This window comes from Ylistrum balloti, unplaced genomic scaffold (assembly GCF_031769215.1).
Source record: "Ylistrum balloti isolate Yb309-2 unplaced genomic scaffold, AGI_CSIRO_Ybal_v1 Utg370368, whole genome shotgun sequence".
In the NCBI taxonomy this organism is placed as follows: domain Eukaryota; kingdom Metazoa; phylum Mollusca; class Bivalvia; order Pectinida; family Pectinidae; genus Ylistrum; species Ylistrum balloti.
In genome coordinates, this window is record NW_026782259.1 from 1,401,359 (window position 1) to 1,428,348 (window position 26,990).

The window sequence follows — 26,990 nt, forward strand, 5'->3', positions numbered from 1 at the left end:
ATGTGATAGTGGGATATCTACATCAAGTGATTGTGGATTATCTACATCACGTGATAGTAAGATACCTACATCACATGGTAGTTGGATATCTACATCACGTGATAGTTGGATATCTACATCACGTGATAGTGGGATATTTACATCATGTGATGGGGATATCTATTTCTCTTACCCCGGACAGGGATATCCACAGTTTTTACCGGTATGAGATTTTTCTATCTAACCCTAGGGTTGAGACAAGCTACACGCGCTCCTTGCGCGTTCTCAACAATAATGTGACGTCACTATCTTGACCCGGAAGTAGAACTTGACATGTAAATGACGTCATTGTAAAATAACGATTTAATAATATGTGTTAATTTTGTGTATATATTGAAGTCATCTCATCCATACTTTCACATTAAAATTGTTTTTTATCATTAATATTATGGGTTTTTTATCCCTGATGCGGTTGAGACGGCCTCGTCACTATATTCATACGCTGTCTACGAGTTTTTGTTTACAAACATTCTATTTCGTATTTTACAATCAGCGGGGGAACAGGCTATGAGAAAAATAATCATTCACCCCCTTTGGGATGAGACAGGGGGATCCCCTGTCTCACCCCAAAGGGGGAGAAAGATTCTATTAATCATATGATAATGAGCGATAGGTGTTACCCGGTGGTAGGATTCCACGTGATGACAAAATCAGTGGGACATACGTAACACGTGATAATGGGATATTTATATACATGATGAGATACATTTCATTAGATGATGATGATAATGACGACGATGGTGACGATGGTGATGTCTCAACATCATGGACTTGTCAAATACTTAGTTCACGAAAAGTTGGTATATCTACAGCATGTGATGATCCGATAGTTGATATTCGTTTTGGTGGAATGGCTAAAAGACGTCTTTAAGGAAAAGCTGACGGGTTTTGGTGACAGCAGAAAAACGTTTCGGTGGGCTTAAACATATCTAAATGCAGAATTTAATGTTTGTTCTGGTGATAAAGCTAAAAGACATCTTTGTGGGATGGTTAGAACACGTTTTGGTGAGATAGCTAAAATACGTCTTTGTGGGACAGCTAGAACACGTCTTTGTGGGATAGATAGAATTAGTCTTCGTGGGATGGCTAGAACACGTGTTGGTGACTGTCCGTGATTCTATGATCTGTGTGTTGGTGACTGTCCGTGATTCTATGATCTCTGTGTTGGTGACTGTCCGTGATTCTATGATATCTCTGTTGGTGACTGTCCGTGATTCTATGATATCTCTGTTGGTGACTGTCCGTGATTCTATGATCTCTGTGTTGGTGACTGTCCGTGATTCTATGATCTGTGTGTTGGTGACTGTCCGTGATTCTATGATCTGTTTGTTGGTGACTGTCCGTGATTCTATGATCTGTTTGTTGGTGACTGTCCGTGATTCTATGATCTGTTTGTTGGTGACTGTCCGTGATTCTATGATCTGTTTGTTGGTGACTGTCCGTGATTCTATGATCTGTGTGTTGGTGACTGTCCGTGATTCTATGATCTCTGTGTTGGTGACTGTCCGTGATTCTATGATATCTCTGTTGGTGACTGTCCGTGATTCTATGATATCTCTGTTGGTGACTGTCCGTGATTCTATGATCTCTGTGTTGGTGACTGTCCGTGATTCTATGATCTCTGTGTTGGTGACTGTCCGTGATTCTATGATCTGTTTGTTGGTGACTGTCCGTGATTCTATGATCTCTGTGTTGGTGACTGTCCGTGATTCTATGATCTGTTTGTTGGTAACTGTCCGTGATTTTATGATCTGTTTGTTGGTGACTGTCCGCGATTCTATGATCTGTTTGTTGGTGACTGTCCGCGATTCTATGATCTGTTTGTTGGTGACTGTCCGCGATTCTATGATCTCTGTTTTGGTGACTGTCCGTGATTCTATGATCGTGATTCTATGATCTGTTTGTTGGTAACTGTCCGTGATTTTATGATACGCTGTCTACGAGTTTTTGTTTACAAACATTCTATTTCGTATTTTACAATCAGCGGGGGAACAGGCTATGAGAAAAATAATCATTCACCCCCTTTGGGATGAGACAGGGGGATCCCCTGTCTCACCCCAAAGGGGAGAAAGATTCTATTAATCATATGATAATGAGCGATAGGTGTTACCCGGTGGTAGGATTCCACGTGATGACAAAATCAGTGGGACATACGTAACACGTGATAATGGGATATTTATATACATGATGAGATACATTTCATTAGATGATGATGATAATGACGACGATGGTGACGATGGTGATGTCTCAACATCATGGACTTGTCAAATACTTAGTTCACGAAAAGTTGGTATATCTACAGCATGTGATGATCCGATAGTTGATATTCGTTTTGGTGGAATGGCTAAAAGACGTCTTTAAGGAAAAGCTGACGGGTTTTGGTGACAGCAGAAAAACGTTTCGGTGGGCTTAAACATATCTAAATGCAGAATTTAATGTTTGTTCTGGTGATAAAGCTAAAAGACATCTTTGTGGGATGGTTAGAACACGTTTTGGTGAGATAGCTAAAATACGTCTTTGTGGGACAGCTAGAACACGTCTTTGTGGGATAGATAGAATAAGTCTTCGTGGGATGGCTAGAACACGTTTTGGTGGGATAGCTAGAACACGTTTTGGGGGAATTTGGTGGGATAGCTAGAACACGTTTTAGGGGAATTTGGTGGGATAGCTAAAACACGTTTTGGGGGAAATCGGTGGGATAGCTAGAACACGTTTAGGTGGGATAGCGTTTTGGTGGGATAGCTAGAACACGTTTTTGTGGAATAGCTAGAATACGTTTTTCTTGGAATAGCGTTTTGGTGGGATAGCTAGAACACGTTTTGGTGGGATAGCTAGAATACGTTTTGGTGGGATAGCTAGAATACGTTTTGGTGGGATAGCTAGATCACGTTTTGGTGGGATAGCCAGAATACGTTTTGGTGGGATAGCTAGATCACGTTTTGGTGGGATAGCCAGAATACGTTTTGGTGGGATAGCTAGAATACGTTTTGGTGGGATAGCGTTTTGGTGGGATAGCTAGAATACATTTTGGTGGGATAATCAGAATACGTTTTGGTGAGATAATCAGAACACGTTTTGGTGGGATAGCCAGAATACGTTTTGATGGGATAGCTAGAATACGTTTTGGTGGGATAATCAGATACGTTTTGGTGGGATAATCAGATACGTTTTGGTGGGATAATCAGATACGTTTTGATGGGATAGCTAGAATACGTTTTGGTGGGATAGCTAGAACACGTTTTGGTGGGATAGTTAGAATACATTTTGATGGAATAGCTAAAACACTTTTTGATGGGAACATTTGATGCGAGATATTTCCATCATGTGATATAGCTACAACACGTTTTGATTGGCTGTTAAGATCACCTATGGTGAGAGATGATGTATAACTAGACGACTATATATGTAAAACACGTGCTGGTAATATATTGAGAACAAGATGAATTAACAACACCACGAAATATATAGAGATATCTAGACTACAGGGTAGGGTATCACATGACCTATATATGACGACCTATGTATATATGAAAATGTCGGGAAATCTGCATATAGAACTGGCTTTATCTTCGTTTCAAACATGTTATTGTTCAGGAAAATAAGACATCAGATTGGTGACTTAATTTGTACATCATCAGATCTATTTTGTTAGCTCACCGTACACACTATTTTTATTGGACTATCAACTTTGACATATAAGATTCTGAATATATTGATGAAGGTGATGACATCGTTTTTAAACACACGTGTCAGATATGATAATATAATTAAAAAACACTTGTTCTAATTTTCCACTTTATTAGAGCAGCAAAAGTTGTAAATATTGACTGAGTTGGGATATATTCTATTATCTCTGTGTTGGTGACTGTCCGTGATTCTATGATCTGTTTGTTGATGACTGTCCGTGATTCTATGATCTCTGTGTTGGTGACCGTCCGTGATTCTATGATCTCTATGTTGGTGACTGTCCGTGATTCTATGATCTCTGTGTTGTGACTGTCCGTGATTCTATGATCTGTGTGTTGGTGACTGTCCGTGATTCTATGATCTGTGTGTTGGTGACCGTCCGTGATTCTATGATCTCTATGTTGGTGACTGTCCGTGATTCTATGATCTCTGTGTTGGTGACTGTCCGTGATTCTATGATCTGTGTGTTGGTGACTGTCCGTGATTCTATGATCTCTGTGTTGGTGACTGTCCGTGATTCTATGATATCTCTGTTGGTGACTGTCCGTGATTCTATGATATCTCTGTTGGTGACTGTCCGTGATTCTATGATCTCTGTGTTGGTGACTGTCCGTGATTCTATGATCTGTGTGTTGGTGACTGTCCGTGATTCTATGATCTGTTTGTTGGTGACTGTCCGTGATTCTATGATCTCTGTGTTGGTGACTGTCCGTGATTCTATGATCTGTTTGTTGGTAACTGTCCGTGATTTTATGATCTGTTTGTTGGTGACTGTCCGTGATTCTATGATCTGTGTGTTGGTGACTGTCCGTGATTCTATGATCTCTGTGTTGGTGACTGTCCGTGATTCTATGATATCTCTGTTGGTGACTGTCCGTGATTCTATGATATCTCTGTTGGTGACTGTCCGTGATTCTATGATCTCTGTGTTGATGACTGTCCGTGATTCTATGATCTGTGTGTTGGTGACTGTCCGTGATGCTATGATCTGTTTGTTGGTGACTGTCCGTGATTCTATGATCTCTGTGTTGGTGACCGTCCGTGATTCTATGATCTCTGTGTTGGTGACTGTCCGTGATTCTATGATCTGTTTGTTGGTAACTGTCCGTGATTTTATGATCTGTTTGTTGGTGACTGTCCGTGATTCTATGATCTCTGTGTTGGTGACTGTCCATGATTCTATGATCTGTTTGTTGGTGACTGTCCGCGATTTTATGATCTGTTTGTTGGTGACTGTCCGTGATTCTATGATCTGTTTGTTGGTGACTGTCCGCGATTTTATGATCTGTTTGTTGGTGACTGTCCGTGATTCTATGATCTGTTTGTTGGTGACTGTCCGTGATTCTATGATCTGTTTGTTGGTGACTGTCCGTGATTTTATGATCTGTTTGTTGGTGACTGTCCGTGATTCTATGATCTGTGTGTTGGTGACTGTCCGTGATTCTATGATCTCTGTGTTGGTGACTTTCCGTGATTCTATGATCTCTGTGTTGGTGACTGTCCATGTTTCTATGATCTCTGTGTTGGTGACTGTCCGTGATTCTATGATCGTTGTGTTGGTTACCGTCTGAGTCGTTTTGAAATGGCATTTTTGATGTTGTTCATTTACAAATGAAATTTCGCGGTTTATCAATATGAATACACAAACCCGTTATTGTTCACCTGAAATAAGGATATCAATTTGATCATAATGTTGAAAGCAAAGAATTGATTAAATCAAAACCTAATTTAAGTCAAACGCTCAATATTTTGTAGTACTACCACACGTGTTGTCATCGAATAATAATTGTATGGCATTTATAAAGGTAATGAATGTCATTGGATTTTAGGCAGGTTCACGTCTTTCCTCCATATTTGGCTACATAGCTGTCATTAACATCGATGATAAATGCCATGACTGATACCAGCATAACACTTGTAATAAAACAATGTAAACGTGATGACAATCATATCCAGTAAGTGTATACATTAATTGACTGGGTACGGTGCATGCTACGGAATATCTCATTGATTGTATTAAATTTTCATTAATCACAGTTTCTCACCATCCTTATATTGGAGACAGTTACAGGAAATGTCAATTTTTAATCGCATTTATATTTTCTTTCTGTTGAACTGCAAGCCTGGGGCGAGTTTTGTAGTCTGGTAACATCTGGTATATGTTAAATTAAGAAAGTGGAGACTAAACACAATATATTGTATATATAGTTCATGGAGGCAATTCTTGATAAAAAAAATTGGCATTAAACACAAGCATGTGAAGACACGTTTGTTTGTTGGGTGAATTCGTCTATGATACTTTATTTCATATTTCTGAAGGTGTTTTTTTTCATGGAAATTTCGCTTTTGATCAATAACATCCCCCCTCCGTTATAAACAGAATTAAATGAACAAGGAATAACGAGAATAATAACGCACGTGATTATAGATAGAATTTGTACATAGAAAAGCAGAATTATGCGTCGAGCTAATTGGATGATTCTAGTCAATATGTAGTTTCAAAATGTTCATATTTCGTCAGTTTTTCATGCAGAACAGTTGAAAGTTATTTCATCACCGGAGGTTCAATAAGAACAAAATTGAGATGCAATTTTAAAGAACATAACGACTTCCCGAGGATGTAAATGTTTATGCTGTAAGTCATGTACACACTAACAATAGTTTTGTAAACTTCTGAAAACATAATACTCTTCGTCTTTTCCGGCTCGTAATTGAATTAGTACATTCCGAAAAGCGTTACATGCTGAAACACTTTCTCTCTGAAAATGATTTTATGAAAAGACGCCCCTTTCGTATTTGAAATATCTGAAAAATAAGATTAATTTTCAGCACTAACTTTCCATTAGGACTGATGCGTGTCAAAAAGCGCTTTTTTAATACCAGGTGGTACGTTCCCCTTGGTATTAGGTCAACCATAAACGGAAGAGTTTAGTACACGTACATCTATTTTACCAATTTACACAGGAAACGGAAATAAAAAAATAGCGCCATCTACTTCGCTATTTTGGAAATATTAATGTTGATATGACATGACAGTAAAACACATGGGAAACAGGAGCTTATATAAGAGGCGAGTGTAACAGCCGTCAATTTGAGCCGCAGGTTGTGTGAAACACTAACCGGGAGTGCATAAAACCTCCCCTCACCAACACTTGTATCATATCACAGACCATGTGAAATTTTAATGTAATTTATTACTTCCTTTCAAGTTAGAAACAAAATGCCTGATGCAATAAATTTTCTCGTTTTCTCTATGTATCGGATACATTTACTAAATGAATTTGTATAAAAAAATGGTTGTTAGACATAAATTTGCTGTAAGCCTTCTTATTAAAACGAGGTGTCGACCTCAACTTACACAATTTGTCTTAATTCTGTTTCTGTGTCATATAGGATGGTATTTATGATATGACCAATGGTCCCTCCCAACTCCTCCTCCCCCTCACCATCACTCACTCCCACTGGTCATAAAAGTGCACCCATCCTTCATCAGAACGCAGGTGTTATGAGCGATTTTCACATCACAGAGTAAAAAGGCCTTTGTGTACTTTTGTTTTGTTTACGATATCTGTTCCTAGCCCCATATACGATCGTCATATATTTACAATGGCGTTTTTTTCAGCTCTCATCTTGTAAATGAAAGGAGAATGCTGTATTGAAAAGCGCTACCCCTCCACAGAGCGTCGTATAGTAAATATGTCTCAGAAAAATCAATAAAAAATAGAAATACTTCTATCAACAACCAAACACGACTTTTTTCTGTCCCTTTGGTGCCTTTTATCGAAAATGTTGTCTTTTAAATCTTACACCGAACTTGACATAAAAAACAACCATGACAGGCTACACGTGAAGTTTGTGGTCATGAAGAGGATGAAGTAGAAGAGTGGGAAATACTTAATTCATTAGTGATAGAATTATTTCAAAATTTGAGATACTTACAACTTGTGTTTCCCAAAAGTCTAATCAAAGCCTGTTATTTAGGAGCTTTGTTCAGTACACAGTTGTCGAGAACTGAATACCAATAGTACACTTGAATACAGTGGGATTTCATTAATCCGGATTCAGACATGTGGTAAAATATGTATCACAATATTTACTTACCGGATGTCAACACATCAAAAGATTACGCTTCATTCCGCTGTACACTTATTTCTTTCAGTTTTACTTTTTCCAAGGAGAGAACCGATATTGCCTAGAATTTGTCAACGTCATTGTTTTACTAGAGATACGTACGTGCAGGCAGTTGTAGAGAGGTTGGTCACTTCCCGTATGATACACTTTTTAAAATTTCATTTGGTTAACCATCTTGTACCCATTTAGGATCTCTCATCGGCGTGAAAAATATAGATCTTCAGATGTTAACCTGTTCGTGACCTAGGACCCAATAATGTATTTTAGAAGAATGCTGGTGTCTCGATAATCCGAAAGTTTCGGTTTAATTTAAGTTGAGAATCCGAACTAGTAAATCACCTTTCTGTGACGAGGTTACGATTAGGATTAAATGTTTTGTATACTGTGCGAAATTTCGGATAAACGAGGATCAATTGAAAAGATACAGATTTTTGACCTGTCTCTCTACGAAAGTATGATTTTGAAATATGTGACCGCTCAGAAATGCTATGGAACTGATTTCTCCGCTGATTTGTTTTGACAGAAAACATTAATTACATAAACGAGGAAAATGGCATACAACAAACTCCGCACGCATCCTATCTATTTTCACCTACCACCACCGGCTAGCGATTATTTATCCGAAAATAAAAGTGGCATTAATTTGGTTTGTCTGGTTCTCGGCAGATCTAAGATTTCCATGTAAGACATGCCGTGTAATATATCATGTACTCTACGGATCATATCAACGTTGGATCACGAGTCGACAAACTCACGTGCACATGTGATGTTTTGAACATATTTTAGTACCACCTATTTGTTTCAATTAACCCCCTTATACTGAGTTATTCCAGGGCGTGTCGCGGACGAACGGACCGGTAGGTATGTAAACCACGTGATGAGTACATAGATGGCCCTGATTTCCCCGAAGACTGGCTCTGTGGACATCGCCATCAATCACATGGGACGCTATACCAATACTCTCTGTTGACGCGGTTATAATATATCAGATTATATCAAAAGCCTGTCAATTTGAACAAATTACAAGAAATGTTGGCCGTAGGCCTAATTAGCATTTCTATGAGAGTGTTAATGTATTGATAATAATGATAAATTGTGAGTCAATGAAGTGTTATGTCCAATCAGCTGAAGATATTAATCAGAGCGAGCCTCGTGCACGTAATACTACATTACTCTCTAAATCACCATTACTCTACACGTATATGAGAGCGTGACAACAGGTCGCTATCAAATACACCAGTAGGAGATGGTGCGATAAAAACAATTTCACTTCATATTCACCTAGATATGATTCTTATCTTCCGGTTTTAGAATTAAAAACCTTGACCTGTCGTGTGCAAATCGATTATGCCCAACTTCCGGTCTGTACTAATGCATATCCGGTATGATTCATCGTTATGTCAATATATCGGTTAAATGCACATTCCTGTCCTTACACTTTATAGAAGTTGACTAGTCTTATCATGGTCTAAAGGACAGCAATGCAATGTTCTGAGAGTCAGAAGGACATAATGTAATTATATTGGTAAATGAGATTGAAAAACAAACTACGGGTCGATAGGATCGTTTACAAATCTCTGTCGATCAGTAGGACACAGTACAGATCTGTAGGACGGTAGGACAGTGAATAACGTCAAGTAGGTCCGCAGGATACCATGCAGTTCTCCCTTGGGAAGTACGGCAATGAACAACACTGTATTTCAGTATGGCAGTGTACAAATCTATGTTCGTAAATAGGACAGTGTTCAACACTTTATAGTATCAAAACCAGTATTACAGTGTACAGTTCTCTGTAGATCACTATTACAGTGTACAGTCTCTATAGATCAGTATTACAGTGTACAGTTCTCTGTAGATCAGTATTACAGTGTACAGGTCTCTGTAGATCAGTATTACAGTGTACAGTTCTCTGTAGATCAGTATTACAGTGTACAGTCTCTGTAGATCAGTATTACAGTGTACAGCTCTCTGTAGATCAGTATTAAAGTGTACAGTTCTCTGTAGATCAGTACTACAGTGTACATTCTCTGTAGATCAGTAATACTGTGCACAGCTCTCTGTAGGTCAGTAGTTCTCTGTAGATCAGTATTACAGTGTACATTTCTCTGGAGATCAGTATTACAGTGTACAATCTCTGAAGATCAGTATTACTGTGTACATTTCTCTGTAGATCAGTATTACAGTGTACAGTTCTCTGTAGATCAGTATAACAGTGTACAGTTCTCTGTAGATCAGTATTACAGTGTACAGTCTCTGTAGATCAGTATTACAGTGTACAGTCTCTGTAGATCAGTATTACAATGTACAGTCTCTGTAGATCAGTATTACAGTGTACAGTCTCTGCATATCAGTATTACAGTGTACAGTTCTCTGTAGATCAGTACATTCTCTGTAGTGTATTACAGTGTACATTTCTCTGTAGATCAGTATTACAGTGTACATTTCTCTGTAGATCAGTATTATGTCTGTAGTATCAGTATTACAGTGTACAGTTCTCTGTAGATCAGTATTATGTACAGATCAGTTCTCTGTAGATCAGTATTACAGTGTACAGTCTCTGTAGATCAGTATTACAGTGTACAGTTCTCTGTAGATCAGTATTACAGTGTACAGTCTCTATAGATCAGTATTACAGTGTACAGTTCTCTGTAGATCAGTATTACAGTGTACATTTCTCTGTAGATCAGTATTACTGTGTACAGTTCTCTGTAGATCAGTATTACAGTGTACATTTCTCTGTATATCAGTATTACAGTGTACAGTTCTCTGTAGATCAGTATTACTGTGTACATTTCTCTGGAGATCAGTATTACAGTGTACAGTTCTCTGTAGATCAGTATTACAGTGTACAGTCTCTGTAGATCAGTATTACAGTGTACAGTCTCTGTAGATCAGTATAACAGTGTACATCTCTCTGTAGATCAGTATTACAGTGTACAGGTCTCTGTAGATCAGTATTACAATGTACAGTCTCTGTAGGTCAGTATTACAGTGTACAGCTCTCTGTAGATCAGTATTACAGTGTACAGTTCTCTGCAGATCAGTATTACAGTGTACAGTTCTCTGTAGATCAGTATTACAGTGTACATCTCGCTGTAGATCAGTATTACAGCTCTCTGTAGAGTATTCAGTGTACTGTAGATCAGTATTAGTACAGTTCTTACAGTCTACAGTTCTCTGTAGATCAGTATTACAGTGTACAGTTCTCTGTAGATCAGTATTACAGTGTACAGCTCTCTGTAGATCAGTATTACAGTGTACAGTTCTCTGTAGATCAGTATTACAGTGTACAGTCTCTGTAGATCAGTATTACAGTGTACAGTTCTCTGTAGATCAGTATTACAGTGTACAGTTCTCTGTAGATCAGTATTACAGTGTACAGTTCTCTGTAGATCAGTATTACAGTGTACAGCTCTCTGTAGATCAGTATTACAGTGTACAGCTCTCTGTAGATCAGTATTACAGTGTACAGCTTTCTGTAGATCAGTATTACAGTGTACAGGTCTCTGTAGATCAGTATTACAGTGTACAGTTCTCTGTAGATCAGTATTACAGTGTACAGCTCTCTGTAGATCAGTATTACAGTGTACAGTTCTCTGTAGATCAGTATTACAGTGTACAGTTCTCTGTAGATCAGTATTACAGTGTACAGTCTCTGTAGATCAGTATTACAGTGTACAGTTCTCTGTAGATCAGTATTACAGCTCTCTGTAGATCAGTATTACAGTGTACAGTTCTCTGTAGATCTGTATTACAGTGTACAGTTCTCTGTAGATCAGTATTACAGTGTACAGTTCTCTGTAGATCAGTATTACAGTGTACAGTCTCTGTAGATCTGTATTACAGTGTACATCTCTCTGTAGATCAGTATTACAGTGTACAGTTCTCTGTAGATCAGTATTACAGTGTACAGTTCTCTGTAGATCAGTATTACAGTGTACAGTTCTCTGTAGATCAGTATTACAGTGTACAGCTCTCTGTAGATCAGTATTACAGTGTACAGTCTCTGTAGATCAGTATTACAGTGTACAGTCTCTGTAGATCAGTATAACAGTGTACAGTTCTCTGTAGATCAGTATTACAGTGTACAGTTCTCTGTAGATCAGTATTACAGTGTACAGTTCTCTGTAGATCAGTATTACAGTGTACAGTCTCTGTAGATCAGTATTACAGTGTACAGTTCTCTGTAGATCAGTATTACAGCTCTCTGTATATCAGTATTACAGTGTACAGTTCTCTGTAGATCAGTATTACAGTGTACAGTCTCTGTTGATCAGTATTACAGTATACAGTATTTCTCAGTTCTCTGGAGATCAGTATTACAGTGTACATTTCTCTGTAGATCAGTATTACTGTGTACAGTTCTCTGTAGATCAGTATTACTGTGTACAGTTCTCTATAGATCAGTATTACAGTGTACATTTCTCTGTAGATCAGTATTAAAGTGTACAGTTCTCTGTAGATCAGTATTACAGTGTACAGTTCTCTATAGATCAGTATTACAGCTCTCTGTAGATCAGTATAACAGTGTACAGTTCTCTGTAGATCAGTATTACAGTGTACAGCTCTCTGTAGATCAGTATTACAGTGTACAGTTCTCTGTAGATCAGTATTACAGTGTACAGTTCTCTGTAGATCAGTATTACAGTGTACAGCTCTCTGTAGATCAGTATTAAAGTGTACAGTTCTCTGTAGATCAGTATTACAGTGTACAGTTCTCTGTAGATCAGTATTACAGTGTACAGTCTCTGTAGATCAGTATTACAGTGTACAGTCTCTGTAGATCAGTAGTGTACAGCTCTCTGTAGATCAGTATTACAGTGTACAGTTCTCTGTAGATCAGTATTACAGCTCTCTGTAGATCAGTATTACAGTGTACAGTTCTCTGTAGATCAGTATTACAGTGTACAGTCTCTGTAGATCAGTATTACAGTGTACAGTTCTCTGTAGATCAGTATTACAGTGTACAGTCTCTGTAGATCAGTATTACAGTGTACAGTCTCTGTAGATCAGTATTACAGTGTACAGCTCTCTGTAGATCAGTATAACAGTGTACATCTCTCTGTAGATAAGTATTATGTACAGTCTCTGTAGTCAGTATTACAGTGTACAGCTCTCTGTAGATCAGTATTACAGTGTACAGTCTCTGTAGATCAGTATTACAGTGTACAGTTCTCTGTAGATCAGATACAGCTCTCTGTAGTATTACAGTGTTCTCTGTAGATCAGTATTACAGTGTACAGTTCTCTGTAGATCAGTATTACAGTGTACAGTTCTCTGTAGATCAGTATTACAGTGTACAGATAACTATTACTCTCTGTAGATCAGTATTACAGTGTACAGTTCTCTGTAGATCAGTATTACAGTGTACAGTTCTCTGTAGATCAGTATTACAGTGTACAGTCTCTGTAGATCAGTATTACAGTGTACAGTCTCTGTAGATCAGTATTACAGTGTACAGTTCTCTGTAGATCACTATTACAGTGTACAGCTATCTGTAGATCAGTATAACAGTGTACAGTCTCTGTAGGTCAGTATTACAGTGTACAGTCTCTGCAGATCAGTATTACAGTGTAGTCTCTGCAGATCAGTATTACAGTGTACAGTTCTTTGTAGATCAGTGTTACTGTGTACAGTTCTCTGTAGATTACTATTACAGTGTACAGTCTCTGTAGATCAGTATTACAGTGTACAGTCTCTATAGATAAGTATTACAGTGTACAGTTCTCTGTAGATCAGTATTACAGTGTACAGTCTCTGTAGATCAGTATTACAGTGTACAGTTCTCTGTAGATCAGTATTACAGTGTACAGTCTCTGTAGATCAGTATTACAGTGTACAGGTCTCTGTAGATCACTATTATAGTGTACAGCTCTCTGTAGATCAGTATTACAGTGTACAGTCTCTGTAGATCAGTATTACAGTATACATTTTCTGTAGATCAGTATTATAGTGTACAGCTCTCTGTATATCAGTATTACAGTGTACAGTTCTCTGGAGATCAGTATTAAAGTGTACAGTCTCTGTAGATCAGTATTACAGAGTAGAGCTCTCTGTAGATCACTATTACAGTGTAGACCTCTCTGTAGATCATATTACAGTGTACAACTTTATTTATCTCTGTAGGACATTGTACAACTTTATGTATCTGGGTAGGACAGTATACAACTTGATGTAGCTCTGTAGGACAGTGTAGAACTCTATGTAACTCTCTAGGACAGTGTACAACTGTACATAACTCTGTAGGACAGTGTACAACTGTATATAGTTCTGTAGGACAGTGTTCACCTTTACGTACCACTGTAAGACAGTGTACAACTGTACAAAGATTTGCAGGACAGTGTACAACTTTATGTAGCTCTGTAGGATAGTAGCTCTGTAGGATAGTGTACAACGTTATGTAGCTCTGTAGGACAGTGTTCACCTTTACGTACCACTGTAAGACAGTGTACAACTGTACAAAGATTTGCAGGACAGTGTACAACTTTATATAGCTCTGTATGACAGTGTACAACTTTATGTAGCTCTGTAGGACAGTGTACAACGTTATGTAGCTCTGTAGGACAGTGTACAACTTACGTAGTTCTGTAGGACTTTGTACAACTTGATGTAGTTCTGTTGGACAGTGTTCAACTTTATGTATCTTTGTAGGACAGTGTACAACTCTATGTAGCTGTGTAGGACAGTGTACAACTTTATGTATCTTTGTAGGACAGTGTACAACTCTATGTAGCTGTGTAGGACAGTGTACAACTTTATGTATCTTTGTAGGACAGTGTACAACTGTATGTAGCTGTGTAGGACAGTGTACAACTTTATGTAGCACTGTGGGGCTGTGCACACAACTTTATGTAGCACTGAAGGACAGTGTTCAAATTTATGTAGCTCTGTAGGACAGTGTACAGTTAACGTAGTTCTGTAATACAGTGTACCACTTTTTGTAGCACTGTAGGACAGTGTACCACTTCATGTAACTATGTAGGACAGTGCATATCTGTACATAGCTCTGTAGGACAGTGTACGAATTTATGTAACTGTGTAGGACAGTCTACAACTTTATGTAGCTCTGTAGGTCAGTGTACCACTTTATGTAACTCTGTAGGACAGTGTACAAATGTATGTAGCTCTGTAGGACAGTGTACAACTGTACATAGCTCTGTAGGTCATTGTACAACTTTATGTAGCTCTGTAGGACAGTGTACAACTTTATGTAGCTCTGTAGGACAGTGTACAACTTAATGTAGTTCTTTAGGAAAGTGTACAACTTTATGTAGCTCTGTAGGACATTGAATAACTTTTTGTAGCACTGTAGGACAGTGTACAACTGACGTAGTTCTGTAGGACAGTGTACAACTTTATGTAGCTCTGTAGGACAGTGTACAGTTGGTGTAGGTCATGAGGACAGTGTTTTACTGTACGTATCTCTGTAGGTCATTATACAACTGTATATAGGTCAGTCTCTCTAGGTCAGTAAGATATAGCACAACTTTGTATAGGTCAGGAACACAGTGTAAAACTTTATGTAGCTCTGTAGGGAAGTTACTTTCAAATGTTGTATGAGCGGAACGCTGAGCACTACAACGTCACTCAGAGCTGTAACAATAAGTTCGTGCTATTCAACTCCCAAGGTATAAACATACATCCTATAAAATATGTGGCGTAACACATTGACAGCTTTTGATTGGCTGATAGGATTAAATTTGACTTTCACTCACTCACAAATTTTTTTTAAAAACTTAATATTGTTTTTATAATAATTTGAGCTTTATTTAGATATTTACCCTTTTTCTTTGAAGATAACAACCTAATTTCTTTATAGTTAATTATAAATTGTAACTGTATTTTCATTAATTTCTAATATCATCAACTTTCCTTATCAATTAGTAGAATCCATTAAACATCACACATTTTGTATGATTACGCCTAAAAACTAATAACGTAAACAATATATAACTGGATACAGAACAGTTCAGTTAAACTTCGAAATAATAGGTCAATACACGTGGATACAGAACAGGTCAGTTCAACTTCGAAATAACGGGTCAATACACGTGGATACAGAACAGGTCAGTACAACTTCGAAATAATAGGTCAATACACGTGGATACAGAACAGGTCAGTACAACTTCGAAATAATAGGTCAATACACGTGGATACAGAACAGGTCAGTTCAACTTCGCAATAACGGGTCGATACATGTGGATACAGATCAGGTCAGTTCAACTTCGCAATAACGGGTCAATACACGTGGATACAGAACAGGTCAGTTCAACTTCGAAATAATAGGTCAATACACGTGGATCCAGAACAGGTCAGTTTAACTTCGAAATAACGGCTTAATACACGTGGATACAGAACAGGTCAGTACAACTTCGAAATAACACGTCAATACACGTGGACACAGAACAGGTCGGTTCAACTTCGAAATAACGAGTCAATACACGTGGACACAGAACAGGTCGGTTCAACTTCGAAATAATAGGTCAATACACGTGGATACAGAGCAGGTCAGTTCAACTTCGAAATAATAGGTCAATACACGTGGATACAGAACAGGTCGGTTCAACTTCGAAATAATAGGTCAATACACGTGGATACAGAACAGGTCGGTTCAACTTCGAAATAATAGGTCAATACACGTGGATACAGATCAGGTCAGTTCAACTTCGTAATAACTCATCAATACAAGTGGATAAAGAACGGGTCAGTTCAACTTCGAAATAACGGGTCAATACACGTGGATACAGAACAGGTCAGTTCAACTTCGAAATAATAGGTCAATACACGTGGATACAGAACAGGTCAGTTCAACTTCGAAATAACGGGTCAATACACGTGGAAACAGATCAGGTCAGTTCAACTTCGAAATAATAGGTCAATACACGTGGATACAGAACAGGTCAGTTCAACTTCGAAAAAATAGGTCAATACACGTGGATACAGAACGGGTCAGTTCAACTTCGAAATAACGGGTCAATACACGTGGAAACAAATCAGGTCAGTTCAACTTCGAAATAATAAGTCAATACACGTGGATACAGAACAGGTCAGTTCAACTTCGAAATAATAGGTCAATACACGTGGATACAGAACGGGTCAGTTCAGCTTCGAAATAACGGGTCAATACACGTGAAAACAGATCAGGTCAGTTCAACTCCGAAATAGCTCATCAATACAAGTGGATAAAGAACGGGTCAGTTCAACTTCGAAATAACGGGTCAATACACGTGGATACAGAACAGGTCAGTTCAACTTCGAAATAATAGGTCAATACACGTGGATACAGAACAGGTCAGTTCAACTTCGAAATAACGGGTCAATACACGTGGTGGAGTTCAACTTCGAAATAATAGGATACAGAACAGGTCAGTTCAACTTCGAAATAATAGGTCAATACACGTGGATACAGAACAGGTCAGTTCAACTTCGAAATAATAGGTCAATACACGTGGATACAGAACGGGTCAGTTCAACTTCGAAATAATAGGTCAATACACGTGGATACAGAACAGGTCAGTTCAACTTCGAAATAACGGGTCAATACACGTGGATACAGAACAGGTCAGTTCAACTTCGTAATAACGGGTCAATACATGTGGATACAAATCAGGTCAGTTCAACTTCGTAATAACTCATCAATACAAGTGGATAAAGAACGAGTCAGTTCAACTTCGAAATAACGGGTCAATACACGTGGAAACAGATCAGGTCAGTTCAACTTCGAAATAACGGGTAAATACACGTGGATACAGATCAGGTCAGTTCAACTTCGTGATAACTCATCAATACAAGTGGATAAAGAACGGGTCAGTTCAACTTCGAAATAACGGGTCAATACACGTGGATACAGAACAGGTCAGTTCAACTTCGAAATAATAGGTCAATACACGTGGATACAGAACAGGTCAGTTCAACTTCGAAATAACGGGTCAATACACGTGGAAACAGATCAGGTCAGTTCAACTTCGAAATAATAGGTCAATACACGTGGATACAGAACAGGTCAGTTCAACTTCGAAAAAATAGGTCAATACACGTGGATACAGAACGGGTCAGTTCAACTTCGAAATAATAGGTCAATACACGTGGAAACAGATCAGGTCAGTTCAACTTCGAAATAGCTCATCAATACAAGTGGATAAAGAACGGGTCAGTTCAACTTCGAAATAACGGGTCAATACACGTGGATACAGAACAGGTCAGTTCAACTTCGTAATAACGGGTCAATACATGTGGATACAAATCAGGTCAGTTCAACTTCGTAATAACTCATCAATACAAGTGGATAAAGAACGGGTCAGTTCAACTTCGAAATAACGGGTCAATACATGTGGATACAGAATAGGTCAGTTCAACTTCGAAAAAATAGGTCAATACACGTGGATACAGAACAGGTCAGTTCAACTTCGAAATAATAGGTCAATACACGTGGATACAGAACAGGTCAGTTCAACTTCGAAATAACGGGTCAATACACGTGGATACAGAACAGGTCAGTTCAACTTCGTAATAACGGGTCAATACATGTGGATACAAATCAGGTCAGTTCAACTTCGTAATAACTCATCAATACAAGTGGATAAAGAACGAGTCAGTTCAACTTCGAAATAACGGGTCAATACATGTGGATACAGATCGGGTCAGTTAATCTTCGAAATAACACATCAATACACGTGGAAACAGAACAGATCAGTTCAGCTTCGAAATAAAAGATTAATATACGTGGATCCAGAACAGGTCAGTTTAACTTCGAAATAACGGCTTAATACACGTGGATACAGAACAGGTCAGTACAACTTCGAAATAACACGTCAATACACGTGGACACAGAACAGGTCGGTTCAACTTCGAAATAACGAGTCAATACACGTGGACACAGAACAGGTCGGTTCAACTTCGAAATAACTGGTCAATACACGTGGATACAGAATAGGTCAGTTCAACTTCGAAATAACTGGTCAATACACGTGGATACAGAGCAGGTCAGTTCAACTTCGAAATAACTGGTCAATACACGTAGATGCAGAACAGGTCAGTTCAACTTCGAAATAACACGTCACAAAAACGCTTGGTTATTATATATGTTATTATTTTCCAGAAATTACTAAACCAGTTGCTGAAGCTCGTGTTTATGTGGCTTTTGGAAGAAGAGTACTCGAATGGAAGAAATACAAGCTTTTTTTACTTACTTAGAAGACTATGCTATAAACAGATTGATTATTTATACAAATCTACATTCCAAAAAACATTTTCTATAAATCTGGCACAAATGTGAGAGACGTGAATTCACATACACAATATCATCATTAGAAAACAAGTACGCGGTAGATTAGTAAGAATCAATGGTGAAGCAGGTTTCATAAACCTGAGACATGTTGAAATAAATGAACATAATTCAAACAGCGGCACAAGTTCAGTTAACTCGAGCTGAAATATTAAGTCTGTTTTTTATAAGTCTCACACTTTGTATTCTTTGACTATTTATTTTCTGCTATTCCTTAAGGAGTCGTTCTGGATTAATTTCTAAATCGATTTATATGTACACATACTGGTATGAAAAGTTCGATAAATGTGTCGAATGTGATAGTCCAGAATGCTTACATGCACAACTTGTCTGTATCATTAAGAATGACGTAAGGTGGCGGTGAGATTAAATGACGGTCGATACAGGGAATATAAAACATATCTACATGTACTAATCAGAAGTTTACACTCTATATCTCCGAGTGCACGTGCCTCCTTTATTTCAAAATTATTGAATCCTAGTTGATTAGTAACTAATTTCCTTTTCTTCATTGTTTCAGACTAATAGTTAGCGTAACATATATAGTTAAGGGTTGGAGATTTAAAAAAGGGGTTATCTAAAACACTATGAGTTATTGTTAAATGCAAAAGCGGCTGATTTCCAAGTTTAGTAGAATTTGTTATTTCTTCTAAAATTTCAATTTAACAAACCAAAATGTGATGTTAAAGATGTCGGTGATTCTTGCTCGTTGTCAACGTTAATTAAGATACATTATTGAATAGCTAATTCCAGGCTCTGCAAGCCTCGTGGTGGATGTATTGTACTATTTTCTTTTGCAAATTATCGAACTTTTGTCTAATTTAGCATATGAAACGAATGAAGTGTGAGTAGCTTCAATGAAACATTACATTCATTCATTATTAGTGGAGTTAATTGGCGTTCAGCGTCAGTAAAATGGCGACACACCATCTATCAGCAACTCAGAGATAAATTAAACAAACGATCATAGTGTGGAAAAGAACGTGCGACGCGCATGCATTCTTATAGATATCCAGTACACGTTACAACAATGTCGTTGGTTCAGCAAGATTTTAAGATCACAAGTATTGAGAAAAGGTCACAAAATAAACAGCAGACTGTTTTAAATTCTTTCTCTGTACAAACTTGTCCTGAGCTATGACGTCACAGACTTTTACCGTCGTACAAGTATAAGATTTGAACATCACATATGCTATATTTGTCGACGCCAAATTTTAGTCATAATATGAAACCCTAAGCAATGTTAATACTTGCTGATAAAGAGCTGCTTAGCAATATTTTAGTAACTTATTGAACATTAGGTCCTGGAATTGAAAAATACATTTACCATGATCAAACACTATGATTTGACCCTTAAAGTAATGGCCGAGTAATTCTTCAGCAAGAATTTGACAAGAACGATCAGACACGGGATTTATTTACCTTAATTATACATGTTTAACTACTTCACAGTTAATGAAACTACAGGGTGCGAAGACAATGTCGCTACATCTTCATAACAACCAACTGTTCTCCTAAAACACGATATTCGTAAAAAGATCCAGACACATTACAGTATAGGGATATTATTGTCTTATAAACAACACAACAAAACCAACACCTCTGATGAAATAGGTTTTTTTTTACATTAAATATGAGCACGACTTGGTTCTCACCGTGCTTGTTTAATAACAGATGACCCCCTGAGATAGTTTTGTGTAATTTATCCATAACTAGTTTGTTAGAGGCGAATTCTAGACAGACGAAGGATAGAATGTCACGGGGCTCCGGCACTTATACCTAATTAATGGGTACAAAACATTATAATCGTTCATATCAAATTATAAATACTTCTGTCCATTACAAAAAGGATTGAGAAGTTGGTCAGGATCAAGTGTAATAATTATATTGTGTGTAAATCCGTGTAATAGATAGGTGGATAGCCCACGACGAAGGCAGGGAGAATTAGACGGGTATTTGTAGTTTGTGTAAAGCTTATTTCTCAGGACGGGTATCGACTTTCAAAGCCATCTATATATCACCGGTGACCTTTTAGATAGTGTCAATGTTAAATAGTCGAAATTATCTTCTTGACTATGCAGTACCATTGTATAGAGCCAATGCAATCGTTCTAACGTAATCTGTCATTCTGACCCTATCCTCATGCCTCCCTAACAGATCCCACACGGCGAAGACAAGCTCAGCTTTATAATACCTGTAAAATATATCCATGGATTTAATATCAGTCCTGGATAACTTTATACATGTAACTTGTCCATTATTTCATCTTAGAGTCGACGAGGAGACGGTATTTTGTAATTTACCAGTATCTGACTTGTTTCCCGGACCGTGTATATGTAATAGCGAGCCGAGATATTGTACAGTTTATGTTGCAATATTTATGTAAGAATGTCGTAAACTTTAACATAGTTGATGTAAATTTCAATTAAATCCTCTACGTCAGTGACCCGGTGATGACTTATACAGGTGAAAACAAGAAACCCCTACCCCATTCTCCTTATGACTACACATGTCCCCACCAATAGCATCCTGCCTTACAAGCACCTCATCTCTATTCTACAGCTCCCCCTCAGAGCAAAGATTTGTTTTAACATTGGCTATAAATACGAATGAAGGCAGGTGGCAACATGGACGGTTGCAGAAAAACAACAAACCGTAATAAATTTCTTGGTTGTCATGAAAACTAGCATTCCTTGGGTTTGTTTACATTTAATGATTATTTTGTGATTAAAGCAAGCTTCAGAAGACTGGTATAGAGGCTCTTTGATCTCTAAGGTGAAAGGAGAAACGCCATTTTGTTTTTGGCAAAATTGGTTTTCAAGACTATTATGTTATCATTACATATGAGATGTGCAACTTCAGACGGCGTGATGTGACCTGAATAATTTAGTCGAATGTACCACACATTGAGAGTTAACGGTGTGAGCCTAACAAGTTCACACCAGCTGACCTTTAAAACTTTATTGAAATATCTTAAAGCTCCTTTACTGTATAAAGTATTGATCCAGGTATATTTTACATGGTATGTGAGGTCGGATAATGATGCACATACGCTCGGAGGTAAACCGTTTCTAAATCAGTTTTTACGGCGAGATGGCATCGTGATGCATTGAGATTTGCATTGAAAGATGATGTCAGTGCGCGTTTCTGTAAAACTGGCGCTAACCGCACTTGGTGTGACCGGTTACGGTCTTATGCTTCACGTTATGATATTTCGGACTGATGACGCTGTAATGGCGATGTCAATAGCCCTTCATTTCAGTTTTACTGGAGTGTAGGCAAGCAAACAAAATATCACAATACTGACAGATGGTGATACAACAAAAGGCGTGTAAAAAGAAAATTGTAACAACGATGAAAAAACCAGTCCAAAATTGTTTTGTAAATTTGTTAATAATTTTGGAAACTGGATTTTTAGCCATTCTTTGGCTTTACTTTACCAATTGTCTTTGTAATACCTTTTCCAGAAAGGCATGTTTTATGAATAGTAAGCTTTAACATCGTTGTTGTCCGTGAAGACTGGTTTGAATCTTTTAGGAGACGGTTAAATAATGCATGTGACGTATCTCATTGCATGTCATTCGGAGGCGACTAACTGTGGGGCGCCCTCTACAGATCGAATTCGGTTTCTCTGTTAAGGAAATATGGGAAATGCGCTGTAAAGTCGTGTCAGGTGTATTCTGTATTCCATTGTACTTCCGTAAAGTAAAAGTTGTGAGTTTCACCCATATATTCTACTTAAGGGACATGAGGTTTCCCCGATGTTTTCTGGCCAGTTAACATCGGAGAGTCCAGGGATATTGTATGCCAAGAGGCACTTTAAAGTGACCCCCTATAGCATCGTTTTGTTCGTCCGTGTCCTATACTAAATGGACACTGAAAAGACCAAAATAGACTGCTGTCCCATATTGCAACACTTGATACTTACTTTTCTTTTCTTTCTTTTTGTTATTTATTTTCTACACCTGACCCCATATGACCGTGGCTGTTGGGAGGACGTTAAACTCCGCCGAAAAAAACTCGTATGTCTAATTGTACGTGACTATGATACCATTTCCGGGATGGCGATTTCCCATCATTGTATGTTCCAGACGAAAGTAATCCGAATTTTTTTTAGAGCTGTGTTTGGATGTGAAATATGGCTTAGCGTTTATTAATTAACTAGAGATCCCAATTTGGAAGTATTTCAAACATTCAAACGTAAGATTTGCTTTTTCCATCATCATCACTTACACTGACTCAACAAAACAACAACACAATGCTAGACCGACGTTCCTAACCGTGAAATAATCACAGTAAAACGGGTTTGTACAATTTAACATTTCTTACACATAATTGCCTGACTAAGACTACTAGGCGTATTAAGTTAGCGGCCATATTGACGAGTGTTAGCCGACAATGCCAACCTGCTTCATTTCCATATTTTATTGTTCGAGAACTGGGATAGATCAGGGATAGCAATTAGATATATGTTTGGATGGGACGTGTCGACAAGTATGCTTAGCTACAGCAGACTAGTTATGTGGAGGAGAGGGTCACAAATCAGTCTTCCTTCACCCCCTCCCATGATCTTATACACAGTATTGATTGTGGTACAGTAAGGCCACAGGGATCATTAAATATCAACTTAGTATAGCGATCGTACTGACCACAAATAACTGATGGGACCGAAAAGTTTCATTGAAATTTATAACCAATCACTAAACCGTATAATTATATAGGCAGATATGTACGAGGTAGTCCGAACAGCAGACAAGGACCATCGGAACACGTGATTTTTACAAAGGTTTATCCCACATCACTAACGATAAAAAGTCTACACACAGAGCAGTTGTGAGCTATGTAGTCCGTATTTATGTACATATATACATCTGCACGTGCTGTGGAACTCTTCTGGCGGCATTTCACATTTATGTAAATTTGGCAGTCACTCAAATAAATAATCTTTAATCTATACGGTACTGTAAGAACAGACATAGCTGTATATTTACTATAGAATAACTTCCGTCAGCACAACTGAATATAGTTCATATCCAAATCATAAATGTCCCTTACATCTCCTCCGGGGAGGCCGGGTCGGATTATCCGTGTTGGCGTTTACAGATATCATACCGAAAATTCGGGGGAGGAAATGCAGTGCTTATTTTATCAGCTAGTTAATCAAAGCTCAGAATCGGGAAATATGTGATTATCAGCTCAAAATAGAGATATGTCATCTATAATGAAAATTGTTGACAAGCACAGCGTCAGAATTACCACAAATTACATAGAAATATTTCGCACATCTAGTTAGATTTGACGGAATTTTGGCACCTGACCGCTCCGGCTGTTACAAACCTCCCTGTTCTAATCTCTTTGATTTATAAGAAAACAAAAATGGAGGCTGTCAGTTACAAACGAAATATTTGTTTTAACAGCTGCTGATTTCTCGACTATATTATTTTTGTTACATTTCTAGCCGGAATGTGAAAGTGAAAAATGAAAACATTCTGATATAGTGGTAATGATATATGGTACGCAGATTCTACACAGATAGATTGACATGCTTCGCCAAACGATTTGTTGAAACGTTCGTACGTGCCTCTGACTCAGTGTCAGTAAATTTTATATCGTATTGTTTGAATATTTATAACAGATCATGGTTTCCCTGTTAGTCCCTAATTTGCTCTGATTGTCGGTCAAACCAAGCTATTGATATAAGCTTACTCTTTGTTCCTCAAAAGCTTGTACATTTTTATCTTTTTACAAGTGTTTGTTTTTCTTGCGGTCCGATGATAACATCTTCAGAATAAGCGGAAGAACTTGAAGTAATCATTGACATGGGATGAACTCTGTAGCAGAAAGTCTAAAAGGACCAATAAACCCCAAAATCTTTATTCAGGTATTTAAGATAGGTGCGAATGTCTACATTATACAATAAAACTGTACACGTACCATATAGAAAATGTCTGAGATTTATTGGTGGTATTGGCTAATAGTTGTCTGGATAACTCAAACACCACCCCACCCCCGCCATCACTGTCACTCCTGAAGATAAAGTGTTTGACCTTGTGGGGTTGGAACATACCAGCAATTACTGCTGTTAGATCGCACGTGCATGTGTGGAAATCCATGCTAAGCACGTGCATGTACGAGACGTTTGTTAAAAAGATAACAAAGTGTCACCATTATGTTAATATATACTGTATGTTTACCGACGTCCAACAGTCAATAGGTGTCATAGCCAATATAATTGACCGAGAATCCAAAATAGTTTAATGACGTAGAATCTGGAATAATGTTTCCGGTAAGTTATCAAAAAAGTTTTAACATTAAAATAAAAACGTCAACTTTGTATTGTAATGAAGTATGTACCTCTAAGATAACAAAGTATTCGTTGTCTGGTTCTGTTTATGATACTGGGCACTCTGGATACTCTAGAAATACTGAAAGTGGTTGATAAGCTTTGTCGGGATCATTGCCTACGTAACGCATTGACCTTTCACCTTGCCGTCCGGGATTCGATTCCGTGAAAAAAAGGCGGGGTCATCTGCCCGACCAAGGGTTTTTTAAACGGGTACTCTGTTTCCCTCCTACAATGAGACCCGTCGCGCGCTTCCATCCAGACCAACAAGAGTAATTAGTATTAGCTGAAATAACTTGTTTCCCAATTGTTATAAAATAAGTTTATATTTACATGAATCTTTCCGTGTTCAGTGCCGAGATCCGCCCAGTATCGCATATTACAGAAACTATTAACTGAGAGATTCTCTTTGGACCAGAGTTTCTTTCTGGATATAACACCAACGCTGTACACTAAAACAACGTTTGTAATCCTTTCTATGTTTCAAAGACTTCTGCAGTTCAGGGAGCTTCATTTCAAACACCTTCGTTCAATTATTTTTAGATTTGGCAAAGTTATTTAAAACATCCTGAATACCAGACCCTTGTACCAGATTTGTTTCATTTTCATTCCCAGCTTGAGTTATCAGAAGGTTCTTACAAAACTTGAAGGTGTAAACTTTGGATCAGGAAGTGATGGTGAAAGTGATGTGGGGAATGATGCGGGAACGAGTGCGGGAAGGTATATGGGACGAGAAGTTCTGTTGGAACTGGTCCGGGAAATTGTAAGGAAATGCATTTTAAAACTACATTGCTTTCCAATTATTAAAATTCCAAATGTCCAGGAATGTTTTACATGATGGCGTATACCAAGAAATGGAGATATCATTTCAACAATAGTATTTTTGCAAACTCATTGTTATTTGATATACTCAATTCCACTCCAGGAATTAGATCGGGATGCATATTCCGTGATTGAGTAAATAACTTTCGGAAACATATCTTTTTATATCTGTATAACATAATTTTAAGATTAATAATGTATTTATTGATAATTTCGTGTCGTCTCGTGGAACATCAAGATGGCGTCTAGGACATCAGTCCATTGAATACAGTGAAAGATGTGTTACAGCGAAACAACATTAAGTTATATCTATAAAAACACGACAAAATGAAATCTATCTTTTAACAATTTAATTTCTTCTTTGTCATGCTATGTATACAACAACCAGGAGTTTGTATGACCAGTTTCTACCTGAATAAAACAACTATATATTAAACTTATCCGTTCTGTATCCGTGGGTATTTTCCCGGCCTAATGATATGACATTTAAGGTAGCGAAATGCCGAAAATTGATATCAGAAAAATGTGGACATATTATAATGTACATGGTTTGTATTACAACTCCTAACAATTAATAACATGAATATTGTCTTCAAAGATTATTGAAAAAAAAAACAACCCCAAAACAATACTACCTACTGCGTGTTTTTATTTCCATGGGTACACGAGGTGCTTTTCCCGCCA

The 26,990-nt window shown here is 37.8% G+C and overlaps 1 protein-coding gene across 1 annotated transcript; it reads right to left on the reverse strand.

Annotated features, from left to right (window-relative positions):
* Positions 1-968: 968 nt before the first annotated feature.
* LOC132553958 (uncharacterized) lies at positions 969-25,254 on the reverse strand. Its single transcript, XM_060218253.1, has 5 exons — positions 25,076-25,254; positions 21,275-21,335; positions 4,037-5,293; positions 2,815-3,054; positions 969-1,976 (listed from the first exon to the last, which is right to left on the reverse strand). The coding sequence occupies exons 1-5, from the start codon at positions 25,252-25,254 to the stop codon at positions 969-971; spliced, it is 2,745 nt and encodes a 914-aa protein (XP_060074236.1).
* Positions 25,255-26,990: the final 1,736 nt, after the last annotated feature.